Genomic DNA, 17,086 nt, shown 5'->3' with positions numbered 1-17,086 from the left:
TACAAATTAACTAACATAAACCGATTCTGGATCGATTCTTTCTAAAGAAAATTAAAATTTTTGACAATTGTTAATTATGCATTAATGAAAGTTAATTTTAGAATTAGCTTGATTAAGTATTATTTAATAATCCGAATTAACACTAATTTAACAAGGGTATATTAGGTATTAACATAAATAGTGGATAAGGGGTTTCTATGAAATATTTCTTAATGACCATATTTTATCATCTAGCTATCATCCAGCTATAGGCCCAATTTAGCCAGGTTTTATAATAGGCACTTATAATATTCAAAAGTAAAATTATCTCCTAAAACCCGGCCATGCCAAATAAAATTAAGATTACCATTTCAGTAATTCTGGGATGATGAACTTGAGGCCGTGCGAAGCACGGGCGAGACACTAGTTTATATAATAAATAAAGATTCTAAAATAATCCCACATCCTGAAAGTAAATCAACGTAAATCGTTTTATAAGGAATCAGAGAGTCTACATCCACCGAAGGTTCCCACACGGTGCAAATCACGGTTTTTGTTTTCGGTGGATGAATCATTCCGGCCGGAGTAGATGCTGGCATATTGCCAATGGCAAAGAGTTGGTTGGTGAAGGTCTGAGGAGAAGCTCTCTCCATAGACAGAGTATGAGAAGTATGATCTCCAGAGAGACCCCATGGCCCATGGTATTTGCCATTGGCTTTTCTGAATCCGACCACAACTTTTACTTTTAGCCTGGATATCTGAGGATTCATGCTCTAAAACCATTGACACTCAGAAACCAATATGCTGGACTAGCTTCCCTAGAGTTGGTTAAACAAGAGTTCCTCCCGCAACAGTTCGGAGGTCTGATATCTAAGTTAGCCCACTTGCATAATCTCTCATGCCTTGCAACAGACACACAAAGTTGCTGAAGCAAGTTACCAGGCAGAAGTTGAGATGATCTTTTCGATCAATTCCTCCCAGTTCTCTGCATCTTTGACATTCACTCTTTTCAATGGCATCCACATCTCCACCATCTCCAGCAATTACAAGCACACCCCGACAATCAGGACCATGCTCTGCCTGAAACAACCAAAAGCAGTATAAGGCTTACGCAAATGACTAAAAGATCAACCAGAAATAGAATACTCTGCTAAACAAAAAAAATTTGCGCATGACAACGTAACATAGAAAATTTCAATATTTTGCATGAAGCTCACAGTACCAACTAAATGAGAAATCCAGAGATGTAAGGTTAGTTATAAACAGCTGAGACAGTAAATCAGCTGCTACATGAACCTGGCTGGCAAGCTTATCAGCAATAACCAGAACTTCAGATGGGCCACAGGCATGTCTATTGAAACCATCACTTCACTGTTCTGCATCGAGGAAGATAAAAAAGAAAGTTCTCGATGCATAAACCATCACTTCACTTCACTGTTTTGCAGCTGTGACATACTGATTTCCAGGTCCAGCAATTTTCTCCACCTACAAAATAAATAAGAAAGTGACCACACCGATTAGGCTCTAAAGAGGAACACCGCATTGAACTTTTCACTAAGCAGAATTCCTATAAAACTAATGAAAGCGTTGGAGAACATCGGAACCTTAGGACAAGATGAAGTCCCCCACGCCATCGCTGAAATGGCCTGCATACATGGAAAAGATGGATATTTAGTGTTTCCATCCGAAATTGTATATCTATCTATGCAAAATAAAGGATCTATTACAAAGGTTACGGAACCAAACACTACCTGAGCTCCCCCGGCTTTAAGATAAGAATGAGTCACAAAAGCTTTCTTGGCACAATAAACCACCTCCTAGAGAAAGAAAGAAGTAAAGAGAGATTTTTTAGCTTATAATGTAATGTAATCAGTGAAATGATTCACAAGAGTAGATTTTGGTAGGTAATTACCTTGCAGATGCTGCCATCTTTTCCTGGGGGAGTAGCCAGAACAACAATTTCGTATCCTGCAATCTGTCATCTGGTAACCGAAAATTGAAAGTCACCATACAGCATATAAGTCGTTCAATACGAAATTTCACAGGTAACATAAATTACACAAATTACCACTGCAAACGAGAGTACAATTGAAGGTAAAACTGCAGTTCTCCCAGGAACATAAAGACCCGCAGAAGTAATGCACCTTGATACGCACTTGCATATAACACACTGGCAAAATAAAGGGTTAAATTAGTGATATGTGCTACATTCTAGAAAAAAGGGAAAGACATATCCATTTAACTAATTCATGACAGGACTGCGACTTTATACTTTTTAGAATGGACTGGTTATGTGAGGAGGACATCCTCTGGAAAACTTAAGACTTGGATCATCCTGTGTATACACGAACTAGGGTCTCAGGGCTCTTTGAGTCGGAGGCAACTATTCCAAATTTCGCTAAAGAGAGAAGAACAAAGAGATAAAAAAGGGACGAGGGCCAGTGAACCTCAGACCAAAACCCATCAACATTCTTCTAATTCAGAATCCTCGTATAGTTTGAAATACAATCACTTGATTTCCAATCATACAGAAATATGTGAACCAGAAAAACAAAAACGGATTGATATTTTACTTACTTTCATGTTCACAACTTTCACCTGGGGAGCTTTTGGGGAAAATGAAATGCTATGTTATCATACGCAACATCAAATGCCTGTTTAACAGCTGGATCAAGCTGCACCCACACCAAAAAAAAGGCTTAAAAATAGTAACTGAAGTAAAATACTGACTATACAATTACTTACTCACAAACGACAATCCAAATTAGATATTTATCCTACCTGGGGATCAAGAAGATCAGCAACTCATTCAATGATTTTAGCCAGGGAAACTTTGCCAAACCTCGTGGTATATAACTACAAAGTGAACAAACAGCTGTAATAACACATACTTTTAACTCCAACATAGACATGAAAAGCCTTCAGAAATGAGAGAGAAAGCACATCATCAACATTGGGTTGGACATGTTCCAGTACAATTACCACAAATCAAGCAGGGGATCACTTTAAATTCTCATGTAAAGCGAATTGATGGGAAAAGAAATAAACACACAACCTTACCGTGCTAAACATGGCAGAGAAATCAATACGAGGGCGAGCCTTAAGGCTGTCAACCTCAGTCTTTGACAGCTTTGACAACCTATAAGACTTCATTGCACACCTTATAGTATTATTCCTCGGTTCTGTCACAACAAGAACAACCTAGTTATCTTATTTATTTCACAATAAACAAAGTGAGATATGGAACGAATACCCACACGAAAAAAACAAGTATGCCACCAGTGGGACAAATTAACGAACACTTGAACGCAAATTTAAATTCAGACATCGTTCTTTCTCGACCTTTTTATATTGACCTTCATTATCAGATGCTCTGGGCATACAAATTTGATGTTATGGGGCATACAAATTTGAAAAAGTGATGGCCTGAAGGTTTATTATAACAGAGGTTTTAGTCCTTAAATTACATACACGTTGAAGAATGCAAATCTCATATCTAGTAGTGAAGATAAGAGATCCGCTACTTGGCTAAACACTTATATGAATATCAGGCTCCAGTTTGTTCTACTTACATATCCTTATATGTGAGGAATTCGGATCTAAAACTAGCTGATAAGTGATAATAAATGCTAACCTCAACCATATCACAAGCAAAAACGGTTCAGGCAAGTGCCTGATTAAAAAAAAGCAAACACGGTGAAACTATAGGCAAGTGCTTTTGAAGCAATATCTCCCCTATGAAGAATCTGAGACTGCGAGCTAATTTCCACATCTACACCATCTCCAGCAATTACAAGCACAACCTGACTGTCAGGACCATGCTCTGCCTAAAACTACCAAAAGCAGTATAAGACTTGCGCAAATGACTAGAAGATCAAGTAACACTGAGTGGCCTACTAGATATCGAATACTTTGATGAACAGAAGTTTTTTGCGCAGGACAAATATAACATAGAATCTTTCAATATTTTGCATGAAGTTCACAGTACCAACTAAATGAGAAATCCAAAGATATAAGATTAGCTATAAACACCTGAGACAGTAAATCAGCTACTATATTAACCTGGATGGCATATCTATTGAAACCATCGCTTCACTGTTCTGCATGAGAAAAATAAGAATGTGAGAGGTACGTCTAAGCTCCAAGCGATAATAAGACGAATTTGACATAGATACAGAAACCATGAAACAAAAAAGGAGATGTGCAGTCTGGAGCAGAACAAACGAAGTTTCAACCCATCTGGTAACCAAAAATTGAAAGTCACCATACATCATATAAGTCGTTCAATATGGAATTTCACAGGTAACATAAATTAGAAAAATTACCACTGCAAGCGAGAGTACAATTGAAGGTAAAACTGCAGTTCTCCCAGGAACATAAAGACCCACAGAAGTAATGCACCTTGATATTCGCTTGCATCTAACACCCTCCAGTGATGTAAGCTACATTCAAGAAAAATGCAAAAGACATGTCCATTTAACTATTGATTTTCCTAATGGTTCACGATAGGACTGCGATTTTATACTTTCAGAATGGACTGTGGTTAGATGAGGAGAATATCCTTTGGAGAACTTAGGCCTTGGATCATCCCTGTATATACATGAACGAGGGTCTACAGGGTTCTATGAATCAAAGGAAAGTATTCCAATTTTTGCTAAAGAGAGAAGAATAAAGAGATAAAAAAAAAGGGACGAGAGCCAGTGAACATCAGATCAAAACCCATCAGCATTCTTCTAATTCAGAATCCATGTCTAGTTTGAAACCCATCAGCATTCTTCTAATGTAAACCAGAAAAACAAAAATGGAGTGATATTTTACTTAGTTTCATATTCTCAACATCAAATGCCTCTTTAACAGCTGGATCAAGCTACACCCATACCAAAAAAAAGGCTTAATAATAGTCTTATATAACCGAATTAAAACACTGAGAATACACTTACTTACTCACAAACGACAATCTAAAATAGATATTTAGCATACCTGGGGATAAGGAAGAGTACTTACTCATTCAATGATTATATCCAGGGAAATTTTGTCAAACCTCGTGGTATAACTACAAAGTGAAGAAAGAGCCAGATCAAATCGTAATAACACATATGCTGAACTCCAACATAGACAAGAAAAGCCTTCAGAAATGAGAGAGAATGCACACAATATAACCAAGAATCAAAGAAGCCCCAACTCTGTAACAGCGGCATCGTCACTATTCCAGTACAATTACCACATATTAAGCAGGTGATTACTTTAAATTCTCACTCAAAGTAAACTTACGGGAAAGTGAATAAATACAGAACCTTTCCGTACTAAAAATGGAAGAGAAATTAATACGAAGGGGAGACTTAAGGCTATCAACCACATAAAAATTTAGACATTGTTCTTTCTCTACACTTACTGTCTTGGAATTGTCAATATCTACATTTTTTACCCTAATATGAATACTGAATTAAGCTAACTTGTTTGTCAAAAACAAATAAACACTAGAATGTCACTCTAAACTGACTACATCAGGAAACACACACTAATTTCATAGCTAAAAATCATAACTTTATAAAGAGACTACTACTTTTTTAGATTAGGTTAGGAGGCTCATAATAATTTCCATTTCCCAACATCACCAAACAAAATGAGACATGCAACAACTTCCCACCTGAAAAAACAAGTTCGCCACCAGTGGGACAAATTAACAAACATTGTGAACGCACTATTAAAATTTAGACATTGTATATCTCTACCTCTCACTATCTCATGGAAATGTCAATATCTACATTCTTTACCCTAACATGAACACTAAATTGTCATTCTAAACTGAATAAATCAACAAAAACACATTAAAAAGCGAAACTTTATTATGGGTTTAAAGGAGGAAAAAGAGATTACTACTTACTTGCAAAGAAACGGAGAAGAGAGTGAAAAGATGAGGAGACCCAATGAAGATTTGAGGATTCCGAGATAAGCAATTGCTCCTCTGATAATTAGGGTTTTAGACTTTTGATAATGGTCTGCTCTGGTCCGGTCAATCTCCTTCTCTCTTCCTCTCTTCTTCCTCTCTCGAAGTCGTCGGGATTAACAAATGCACTTTTTTTCCATGTAGTGGCGATAGCCAGATGGACCAGACCCAGAGGGCCAGAGCCACAGCGGCCTTGTATCTGTGTTGCCTGTCTTGTCATGTAATCAGCTGCGCTTCTTGCACGTGATTTGCTTGAAATTTCGGATAGGTAGCATAAAATTCGCCCGGAAAAAAATGAATAAAAATTACAAGATCCATATTCTACCATGTACGAGGTGGTAAGTGACAAGCGAGTTAATGGTGTGGTATTTAACATTTTCTGTCATGGCATTGGCATTTATTTGCGAGGGAGTGTATGCTATAAATTTATTAAAATCTTGTAAAATCTTGTATTATTATTATTATCATTTTGACGAATAAAAATCAAACATAAACATTTTGCATATTGATACAAACGAACACTAATTCACAAAGAATCAGCGACACAAAAACATTCCAAACAGAATAAAAATTGACGAGCTCAATAAGTTACTAATAATTGAGCAAATAACGTGTTCATTGAACTTATATTATTACAAAGAAAGACGATCTACTCATTACTTGCACAACAGACCAGGTGACTTGTGATAACCTCAACAAGATACTACATAGCTATTCAACCTCGGCAGGACAAGCTATCAATTTGCATAAATCAGTCATCATTCGCCATCCACACACGACCACAAATGAAATACAGAGGCTAACAACAACTTTCAACATTTCGGCAACGTCTAACCCACCTAAACACCTAGGTGTGGAATTCAAGCAAGGAAGGAATTCATCACCTATTTTTGTTGAACTCTTGCAAAGACTGGAAAGGAAAGCCAAAGGATGGATGGCGAAACGTCTCAACCAAGCGGGTAGATGGCTACTAATAAACTCAAGTCTAATACCCACAACTAGTCACATTATGCAAACTCAATTGCTGCCAGCTCATGTACACCACAAAATAGACAAGATAACAAGAAATTTCTTTTGGGGTCATGATAAGACGACAAGGAAATTGCATATGATTGGTAAGGAGAAACTAAACCTACCCTTCACAGGGAGGATTAGGAATCAGGAACACTAGAGTGCACAACTTTGCTCTCCTGGGGAAAAGGATTTGGCAAATTCATGCTCGGCCGAATACAATATGTAACACCATGTACAGATCCAAATACATGGCATAGGAGTCAATCCTGAGAAGAATACCAAAACCAAAGCCGACAGCAATCCCGGCTTGGAAGAACCTGACAAAAACAACCTCTTTTGTATAGGAAAATTTTGCAATGCAGATTGGAGATGGAAATGCGACACTAACAAAAGACAATTGGACACCTATGCATGCACGGCTGACAACTCTGGGAAATTTAGGTAACAATTTCGTAAGTACGTTAATGATTCCACATTCATTTAATTGGAACACTGAGTTGTTACAACAGAGTTTCGAGCCTCACATTAGCAAGGAAATTAGCGCAATCCATATTCCAATCCCAGCTTCACCCGATAAACCAATTTGACCACATGCCATCAAGGGACAACACACGGTCAAAAGCAGGTATGAGATACTTCTACGACATCAGAACACTCAAGCACAACAACCTCAACAGAGCAATAATTTCAACACAACAAGGAGGTACAAGGACCTATGGAAAGTAAACTTCCCCCAAAAAATTAGACTTTTCCTCTGGAAAGTCAGTCACAATGGATTACCAACTTTTGAAGGCCTTCACTATAGACACATTGTTAGTTCTAACATGTGCTCTATATGTAAGAATCAGTCGGAAACAGTCCAACACTGTCTGTTTAAATGCACCGTGGAAAGGGAGACTTGGAATCTTATGTGCCAACATGTTAACAAAAATGCAATCATTCACAACATATACAACAACATTGTACTACCACCACACCCGATACAAAATACCATCTGCCAGCAAGCACAGAGAATAGCACCAATCCAGTATCAGAGAAGAGATACACCAGCAGCAATTGCAAGAAAACCACCATCGAATTTCGAAGACTTTCTGAAAATGCAGGAACACAAGGAGGATTTCACGTTATGCTGCTACATAATTTGGAATATTTGGCTGGCCAGAAATGGAAAGGTATACCAAAACCAAGTGCAGACACTAGAACAGACCTTCCATATATCGTTACTGCTAAGCCAAGAATACCAGTGGGCCAAAAAACACAATTTATTCACACCGGAGGCAAATGGACAACAACTGGAAAGAACAAAAAAAATTAAATGGATCAAATGGGAGGCACCAAAAAATCAATGGCTGAAAATCAACATGGATGGAGCTACAAAGATGGATGGGATCGGTACACCAGAAGTAGCTGGAGCAGGATGGATATGCAGAGACGACAGGGGTTCAGTCATCATGGCAATGGCAACACCGATTGGCAAAACTTCCATCTTCATATATAGAACCATCTTTTCGACCAAAATACCATGATGTTGATAAAAAAAACTCCAAACCATCTTCTACATGAAGAATACTTGTCAAATTGATCATGTTTTACAAACACCATGAAAATCATCAATTGTCATCAATCAATCCTTGCACAGACTCCACCATTGATCACCAAGAGAACCATCCAGAAGAATCATCGTTAGCTCCACCTAACTTGTAAACTAACAACATATTGAACTCTAATCCAGAAAGGAAAAATTAGCTTCAATATCATACTCCAGCACATGTCATGATTACCGTGTATGTGAAACAAACTGAAAAGGCGAGGGTACCCAAATATACCTCAAGCTAAAACTTTTCCTACCTATAAGTCCTTTCTCCGAAAGTGATTGTCTATGGACTGAGTCGAGACAATGCAACTAATCGGTATGGATATGAGATCGAGACAATACAACAACTAAGTATGTTTACTTGATAAAAAGGTTCGGACTTAACAAAACACAATAGGATTGCTTATCAAGTAAATAGGAATTAACGTTTGTGTAATTTACTTTAATTATAATAAACAATTATAATACAGAAATATAAAGTAAATGACACATCAAGATTTTGTTAACGAGGAAACCGTAAATGCAGAAAAACCCCGGGACCTTGTCCATAATTGAATGCTCTCAGGATTAAGCCGCTACACAAAATTACACCTAACTTCGTATAGTTGAGACCAAGTAACTAAACCTATAGTTCACCTAGTTCCTTCTGTATTCCCACGCTTCCAACTTATGAATAAGTCACGTACTTGGAACAATGCCTTTGGTTCCTATTCCAAACAGTAAAGGAACAACAAATCTGTTTGGTATCAACTCTATTCAACCAAGTGATGTGAATCGGACAAAGGATCTTCTATTTATCTTAACATAAACTCCTTCGTCAGGTTTTTCGATCTACCTTATGTTGAATCACCAATGGTGATTGTTAATAAATACTTTTAAACACAAAGAATTGTATTGATGCAGATCGAAAAAACTAATCAATCCAATCTACCACAAGGATAAACCGATTATAGTTGGATCCTCTTATACCGAAATAAGTATTGTGCACACCTAAGATTATGAACCCCAAATCAGAAATCTTCAACATCTTTTTTGTCTTCAAATCTTCTTAGATCTTCAATAAACACCTGCACACAACAACTTGAATCTCTTGTGATCAATCACGCACAAAACGGAGTCTGTTAACAATGAATTATCACAAGATCGTCTTTAGAACTAACAACAGTCTAAAGATCATGTCGAAACTTCGATCTAGTTTGAGTGAATCTTATATCAGAAGAGAAGATTCTCAAGCATAAACAAACTAGGTGCAATCAAAGTTCAACCACCGTTAGTCAATCAAATCAATCGAAAACACAAGATAAACCACAATTATCAAGTTTCCCACCAACGGTACTCGTAGAGCTTCTCAATGCCAAAGAAGACTTTAAACTGAGCGGCCGTAAGAGATTTCGCCTAATTAGGTTACTCTCCTCTCCGAATAGGCGGCTACACCAGTAACAACACAACCGAGGAAGTTTGCTGTCACGAAGGATTAGTTTGATAGAAATGCAAACTTCAAGTATTTATAGACAAGGAAGTTTGGACACCAAGGAATTTCCAAAACCGAAAATATTCTCAAAGATATTCAATATATTCCAAATTCGTTTTTCATAATTCCTGGAAATGCTCTATCCAAAATAATGACCGAAAATCTCTTTGAAAAATCTAAACTAGTAAATGCACATTACTAATTCTCATTTTACTCAAATAAAATTGACAACCTTAATTAAAAGATTCTTAACTTATTTATTTCAATCCTGGGATTTTGTTCCTGTAGATATTAAGGAATAACTTTGAACAATAAAAGATAAACATTATTGTATGTGTACAAAGTATGTCGACATCCTTACTTTGTAAGTCCTTTTTCATACTTACAACCTTGAAACCGATTTTCCACACTTCCAAACAAGTTTAGAATTGGTTCATCTGACTTTCAAGAACTATGTGATTGATTAAGAAACACTCAATCACAAATCATGGATTTAACGGTCTACCAAAACAAGTTTCGGTTCTACCTCCATGAGTACTGCGCATAGTCATACTAGCTTTCCAAAATTCGGTTGACTAGGTACTAGGATCGGTTCCCCACATATATATGGTATATAACTTATATGTGTTGCACATGTCCATAGGATCAGTTCCCCTTTGCCTAAAAACGTGTTGCACATGTCCATAGGATCGGTTCCCCTTTCTGTTACAAACTTGATGCAACGCATACAAGGATCGATTCCCCTTTGTGATGTGTTTCACCTCTTTATAGGATCGGTTCCCCTTTACCCAGATTCGGTTCAACAAATCACAAACTCGATCATACCATCTCAGGTGATTACTTAAGATCGGTTTCACTAATAAAAGTCATACCAATACATAAGTCAGGCCTTTGTGAATAGTTTTACCAAGAACGCAAACAAGTCGTGAGCGGTTATACTAAATCACACATATTGGATGTTCACAAGATATGCAATGAATAACAATCCCAATAACGCCTGGCGATTTCCTTTTCGATTCATAAACAAGTTTATGAACTTACTTCCTTAAAACACATGTAAAACATTGTTTTCTAGGATGAAATCCTCACCTCATACCCATACATAATCACAATAGCATTTAAACGATTATGTCGATGTCTTATCTACAAAGTTTAATGGTTAAGCAATAAACTTCATATTGTATTCTTTAATACTATGTCTATCTAGAGTGTTCATGCTTCGCAATTTCGTTTTCAGCATGTACGACTTGAAAGATAGTTAGGAATGAAACAGTTCAAGTCAAATATCACTAACCTCAAGTGGAAGGATGATGTTGTCGTTGTAGCTTCTTACTTCTTCACTTCTTCAAGTCTTCGTAATGCTTGTAATGTCTCATATCCTAATACTTTCAAGCTAACCTATACGAAGTTGACTCTAGTACATAATCAAGCGACTCTTAAAATGAGTTTTGATTCACTAAAATATGACAACCAAACTTGACATACCAGCGCTTGGTGGGTTCAACCGAGCTATGCTCTAACACAAACCATCAGATATTTCCACTATGATTAATAGGCTTAATCCTTTAAGCGATTGGCAAATCCATCACCAACCTAACATACTCTTTACCACCATTACAGCCAACATACTCGCTTAGAATATATATCGTGTGAATGCCCATATAACTGTGGTACATGCTTCCGAGATCGGGCACATTCTTGATATTACGTGGAAGTCATCAAGAATACTTTAACATAGACTTAGGAACAGAAATCTATACATCTCGTGCATAACTTCGAAGCATTGCTGGACTCGCTTCTATATAAGACCTCATATCCCCATCCTTTCTTCAAACTTTGTAACCCATTATTTATGGTGTATGGTCACCAACACCCTTCAAGAAGTATATGTGTATTCCACCTCATCCAGCCTTATTCTGCATCCTATACTACATGATAAAACTAAATGAAGAACATAAACTTCTACCAAGTTGAACCTCTGATTCGTAAATCACATCACAAATCCATCTTTGTGTTAACACCGGTTGAAACATTATCTTCATAACATATTTCTCCACCCGAACAATTAACTATCATTCAATTCATGGTTCAATCACACTAGCCCGTCCAAGGGTTCTGATACCAATTGTTGGGAAAATTGGCACCCCGAGCGCAGCGGAACACAGGATCACAAAAGGTAATTGGTGATTTGAACCAAACATGGAAAAATAACAAGAGACACAGAAGATAATAAAGCATACACACAACCACAACATAAGATATACGTGGTTCACCTTTACAGGCTACATCCACGTCCAACACCACTAGAAAAAATTCTATTAAATCAAAGACCATTACATGCTCTTTCCGCAACCCATGACAGGAACCAAAGAGTTAACAAGACATACCCGAGAGCACCATCAAAGAAACCATAGAAACCAATTCTATAACCATTCCTCAAACCAGCCTCATATTTTCTCTTCTACACCTTCTTCACAGCTGCTAGTAACAGAGTGGAAACATGGAAATACTAGAAACTTGGTTTAGGGCAAAGCCCCAAACCCAATACAGTAGAACTCCAAAATTCTCTCTCTACAAACTTTTCACGATCCTTCCAACCAAAGAGACCAAAAATCCTAAGCACATGGATTTACCACTCTTCTAGGTTGGATATCTACAAACCTGCAATTCTAGTCCTATATATAGAGAACACAAACTTGGACACCAAGTATTAATCTCCTATTAGGAAACTAAACTCTTTCCTAATAATATTCCCACTCCAATTAGGAAATACAACTAATGTGGAAACGGACTTAAACTAGGAAACCCACGGTTTTCCTAACAATCCTTACAATGTTTTTGCCAACATTGTGACGCAAGATTGATCCAAGAAGCTTGGCGATTGACGCAATATTTTATATCTCAGTAGTTTCCTATATCTTTTGTTTAGTTCTTGTTAATGTACGTGTCTGGACGTTAAGAATATACAGACGCAAATTTCCTTTATATGGATCAGTTAAGCACTGAATATTAGACCCGGCTTTTATCTGTGCTAATCGGAAATGCTAGTCCTAAGACACCATAAGGCGCAACCTTATAATCTTTGGCTCTGTTTTTTTTTTGCATCGATGAATTAGAGATCTCTTTTTGTTTTTGGCTAAATGACTAGGAAAAGGCGATAGTTGTCTCGAGTTGTAAATATCATGGTCATTACTGATGAAAGAAAGACGTTGGTGTGAAGAAAAAAAAATCTCTTTACTCGAGTTCTAGCTAGCAATATGCGCAATTGGTATTGACATGAAAATAAAGCTAAGATGGCAGTTTTAGCTAGCTAGCAATGCGTACACCTGAATGGGAATAAACTCCCAGTCAGAACTCTTATATGTAGTTACAAATTACAATGCCAGAAGGAAAATTACCTTAGGAATTCGGTTTTCCCTTTTAGTTTTGTTTCCTTGTAGCACATTGTAACATGTCTAACTTAAGGTGCAGTCTTGTATTGATAGTTCAACCGATTCGTGGTGTCCCATGGAACAAGAAAAGGATGCATAATAAAAGAACGTTAGTATGGCTATATATGGCTTTTGCTGTTGGTTGAATACACAATGAACATTAAGGATGCATAAGAAAATCTCACACCAAAACTACTAACTATTACAGTAAACCATGGAGCGCACAATCTAAAAAGATTAGATGAATGCACATAATTGACATCAGATCGATGTTTCACAAAATTAAACTCAAAACTGATAAAGCGAGAAGAAAAAAGCTAGATGGGTGAATATTAATACGCCTAGAAGATGAAGTGAGCCTCAAACCTTTAGATACTGATTTATTTCCTTGATCATTGACAGTAACATTGGCACCAAACTCCACCGTACCTGTTTTGGTATGCGTAAAGAATTTTATAAGCAACATTTCATAACTAACACGTGAAGCTAATTCAACTCTGAATGTGGTAGTGCCGCCGTTAGAAACTGCAATCCTAGCTTCCTCCCAAGGAATCCCAAAAGTCTGAACCTTCACAACATGATGCTGTGGATTCTCAGACGTAGATCCACTAAATTTCGGAATACATATATTCCCAATGGGTGAAGGTATTAGAATCTCACCAGTAGCACTACTACCATTGTGGTAATAATAAAGAGTGATGTTAAAAGTATTATAATCAACTCTCCAAATACTAGGAATTTCTATCTTTAGTCTGAGATCGAATGATATGGTTGTATTGATTGTCGAGTTTGTTGCATCATTGGAAGCTTTATTGAGAGCAGGAACATAGAAGTCTTCTATAGTACACTTCGGGAAATTATCGTAAGCATCAGAGCCTACAACAGGCGAAGAAAATAGAAACGATAACCCTACAAGAACGACTAAAGACCTTCGACAACAAATCTTCATCGACATTTGCAGTACCGTATAAAAGAATACATCTATACTGATCCCCTTATATAGGGCAGTTTTCATAGGATTCGGAGATTGTTCAGAATAAGTCTCACATTTAGATACAGCATAGAAAAATATTTGGTAATTGTTAAAGAATTTTAAAATAAAAAAAAAATTACTGGCGGAGGGTCTAGCTTCCGAAAATGTTAAACACACGGAGGTGCCGATACCGAAAATTGTCCCGAGTCGCAAAGACTGGTGGGTCCCACCACCAAAAGACCGATCCCTGTCTATCACGTGATCACTTGGTCTAGGGGTGGGATTTGGGTTGGCCGGGAACGACGCATTCCCGATCTAGGAGTCCTCTCTCCAAATTGCCCATCAAACCCGTGGAACTCATGGAACATAATTTGGACGGACCTGGGCTCTAACAATTTTTGTGGCTTGTTTAATTAAAGTGAAAACTACAGAGAGACCCATTCTTCCTGATGTTTCTACTGTGAAACTCACGCTCCCAAAACTACAGGCGCGCACCCAAATTCTGGAAGAAAATTATTCTCAAACCCAAAATATATAAAATTCTGTTTCTGTCTTTTTTTTTTCTTCTTCTTCGTCTTTTTTTTCTTCTTCTTCTCCACTATACCTAGATCTCAGAAAAAGGGAGAGATTCGATTGATTTCGAGAACAAATTCATGCTTAAATTCGATTGATCTCAACAGCAGCACCAAATCGTCTTCTTCTTCGAATTAACGACGAACCCTCTTACTACCAATTCTCTTCATTACAATTTCAATTCACTACTGTTACTAATGGTAGCAGCAAAAATCCCTAAATGGGTTTGTAGAACACGGTTTGGTCATCATAGATTTATGATCAAAACTTGTTTTCAATGAAGATTTTGAAATGAATTTCATATTTTTATGAAACTCTCAGCCGTGAATTGAGTTGGAGTAAGCAATACTGGATGAGTTGTGAAGAAGGTTTAATTGCAGATGATGGTGTAAATACATGAAAGAAGATGATGGTGTAAATACATGATTTTGACCAATAGCCCCCGAATAACTGAAAGATAATGGTTTGCGTGGGAGTTATTGAAACATGAAAGAAGATGATGATGTGGTTATGACTGCATAACATGTCATCAGTGGAGAAACTGTCTGCATAGCATGTTATGCATTCGTGAAAATGGATGCATAACCTGTTATGCATCTACAAAATTTGTAGCATAACTTGTTATGCAGTCCAGAAAACCTGCATAACCTGTTATGCGTCCAAAAATATGGCTACATAATGCATTATGCATCGAGAAAATAGATGCATAACCTGATATGCATCCGTAAATATGGATGCATACTGCATTATGCATCAATTTTTTATATGTACGGCTAAAATCAACCAAAAAAATGGTAATATAACTTGTTATAGATGCATAATTTTGTTATCCAAATGCATAATTTGTTATGCAGTGGAGAAAATGGTTGCATAATTCGTTATGCATCTGCAGAATGTGTTATGCATCCTTTTTGGTGACTGCATAATGGTTAAGTATCAAGTTTTCAGAAAATATCCCTAAAATGAGGATCACCTCCGATTTTTTCGTTAAAAACAAAAATTTGATATTCTTGTTTGTACTCATTGCGTAGCTCTTTTAAAAATATTTCCAACGATATAAAATTTGTAAAATTTTAAGGCGCGGATTTTTAGATATGTTATGTCCAAGTTGCGCTGCCAATTATACCCCTGAAAAATTAGTCTGCGTAACGAGTTATGTCTGAAAAGATAGTATGCATAACCAGTCATGTATTGATTCATATAATAATTTCATATAATTATGGGTGTCACGGTATACAAAATTAATTGTGGGCCTGAGAATGAAAATATTATTTTTTTTGGATCTCCCCCTAATTTCCCCTTAATTAAATCTTGGCAGCTTCAACCTTATATAGAAGAAAAAACCAATTTTAGTTTGAAAATGGGAAATAAAGGGGGAAGAAGATAAGAAGAACCGGTTATTTGGGATGAGTATGAAATAATTAGAGTTCTAGGTTTTATTATGTAGGAATTAGTGGATAATAATTCGGTAATTTCATCGAATTTAAACTCTTTATCCTCCGTTTTGGTTGATAGTCCTCAAATAATACAAGCGGGCCTCAAACTAGCCGGGCTTAATTAGTGAAGTCATTCTACAACTCTCTCATTTTTACGCCAGCCATTAACGATCCTTTTGGTCGCCTAATTATCCACGGTAGGGGTGTTGTTTTTGGGAGAACTTTTAGGGCGGTTTTTTCTAACTAATTTTTGAAATTCAATAGCATTTCATCATGGTAAGTTAACGCACCCCCAGGTTTCTTTCGATAGGGTTGATATGGGGTGAATCTGAAGTTTTCGATTTGCATCTGCAAACTAGAATAAGATTCGAATCTTCTTCAGGAAAAATAATTCGGGCGACACGATCCATTCATGAAATGAAGGCATTCTAATACTCTTTTTTAGGTGGCTCATGTGATGATCCTTTTGATCGCTTAATTAGCCACTATATATATATATGTGAAAAATAATCTACGTGCTCTCGGGGGTAACTTTCATGAGAGGAGCTTATAAGTTTTATAACAGTTCATGATGTGGTTCATGTCATGTCATGGCCAACTAGTATATATGCTATACGAAATGCAACTTGTGTTATGTCCTTATATACTAGTTGGCCATGACATGACAT

General features: G+C 36.9%; 2 protein-coding genes across 5 annotated transcripts; both read right to left on the bottom strand.

Moving 5' to 3' along the window:
- Window positions 1-329: 329 nt before the first annotated feature.
- Window positions 330-6,075, bottom strand: LOC113312611 (histidinol dehydrogenase, chloroplastic-like). Of its 4 annotated transcripts, XR_003341692.1 has the most exons (13): window positions 5,864-6,075; window positions 4,984-5,032; window positions 4,305-4,421; window positions 4,012-4,079; window positions 3,040-3,161; window positions 2,761-2,835; window positions 2,557-2,654; window positions 2,048-2,149; window positions 1,892-1,961; window positions 1,731-1,796; window positions 1,584-1,625; window positions 1,202-1,464; window positions 333-1,059 (listed from the first exon to the last, which is right to left on the bottom strand). XR_003341692.1 is itself a non-coding variant. In XM_026561353.1 (11 exons), exons 6-11 carry the CDS (start codon window positions 2,560-2,562, stop codon window positions 1,411-1,413), a joined length of 333 nt encoding a protein of 110 aa, XP_026417138.1. In that variant the 5' UTR covers window positions 2,563-2,654; window positions 2,761-2,835; window positions 3,040-3,161; window positions 4,012-4,079; window positions 4,305-5,032; window positions 5,864-6,075; the 3' UTR covers window positions 1,075-1,410. The 4 variants fall into 4 exon arrangements, 1 of the variants encoding a protein (XP_026417138.1); XR_003341689.1 differs by having other exon boundaries at window positions 330-1,059; window positions 1,276-1,464; window positions 4,305-5,032; XR_003341687.1 differs by having other exon boundaries at window positions 331-1,059; window positions 4,305-5,032.
- A 7,635-nt stretch (window positions 6,076-13,710) lies between these two features.
- Window positions 13,711-14,391, bottom strand: LOC113358488 (protein NDR1-like). The gene has a single exon (XM_026602083.1). The coding sequence runs from the start codon at window positions 14,389-14,391 to the stop codon at window positions 13,711-13,713; it is 681 nt and encodes a 226-aa protein (XP_026457868.1).
- Between the last annotated feature and the right edge of the window lie 2,695 nt (window positions 14,392-17,086).

Source organism: Papaver somniferum, chromosome 1 (genome assembly GCF_003573695.1).
Source record: "Papaver somniferum cultivar HN1 chromosome 1, ASM357369v1, whole genome shotgun sequence".
In the NCBI taxonomy this organism is placed as follows: Eukaryota; Viridiplantae; Streptophyta; class Magnoliopsida; order Ranunculales; family Papaveraceae; genus Papaver; species Papaver somniferum.
The sequence above is the reverse complement of the archived record's forward strand: the minus strand, read 5'-3'. Positions and strand labels throughout refer to the sequence as shown.

Excerpts from the sequence above, each read along its gene's own strand:
- LOC113358488 (XM_026602083.1), bottom strand. The coding sequence starts at position 14,391 with ATGTCGATGAAGATTTGTTGTCGAAGGTCTTTAGTCGTTCTTGTAGGG.
- LOC113312611 (XM_026561353.1), bottom strand. Across the intron at positions 1,955-2,047 it reads TTGTACTCTCGTTTGCAGTG|ATTGCAGGATACGAAATTGT; the intron begins GTAATTTGTGTA and ends ACCAGATGACAG. Across the intron at positions 1,626-1,730 it reads TTAAAGCCGGGGGAGCTCAG|GCCATTTCAGCGATGGCGTG; the intron begins GTAGTGTTTGGT and ends CCATGTATGCAG.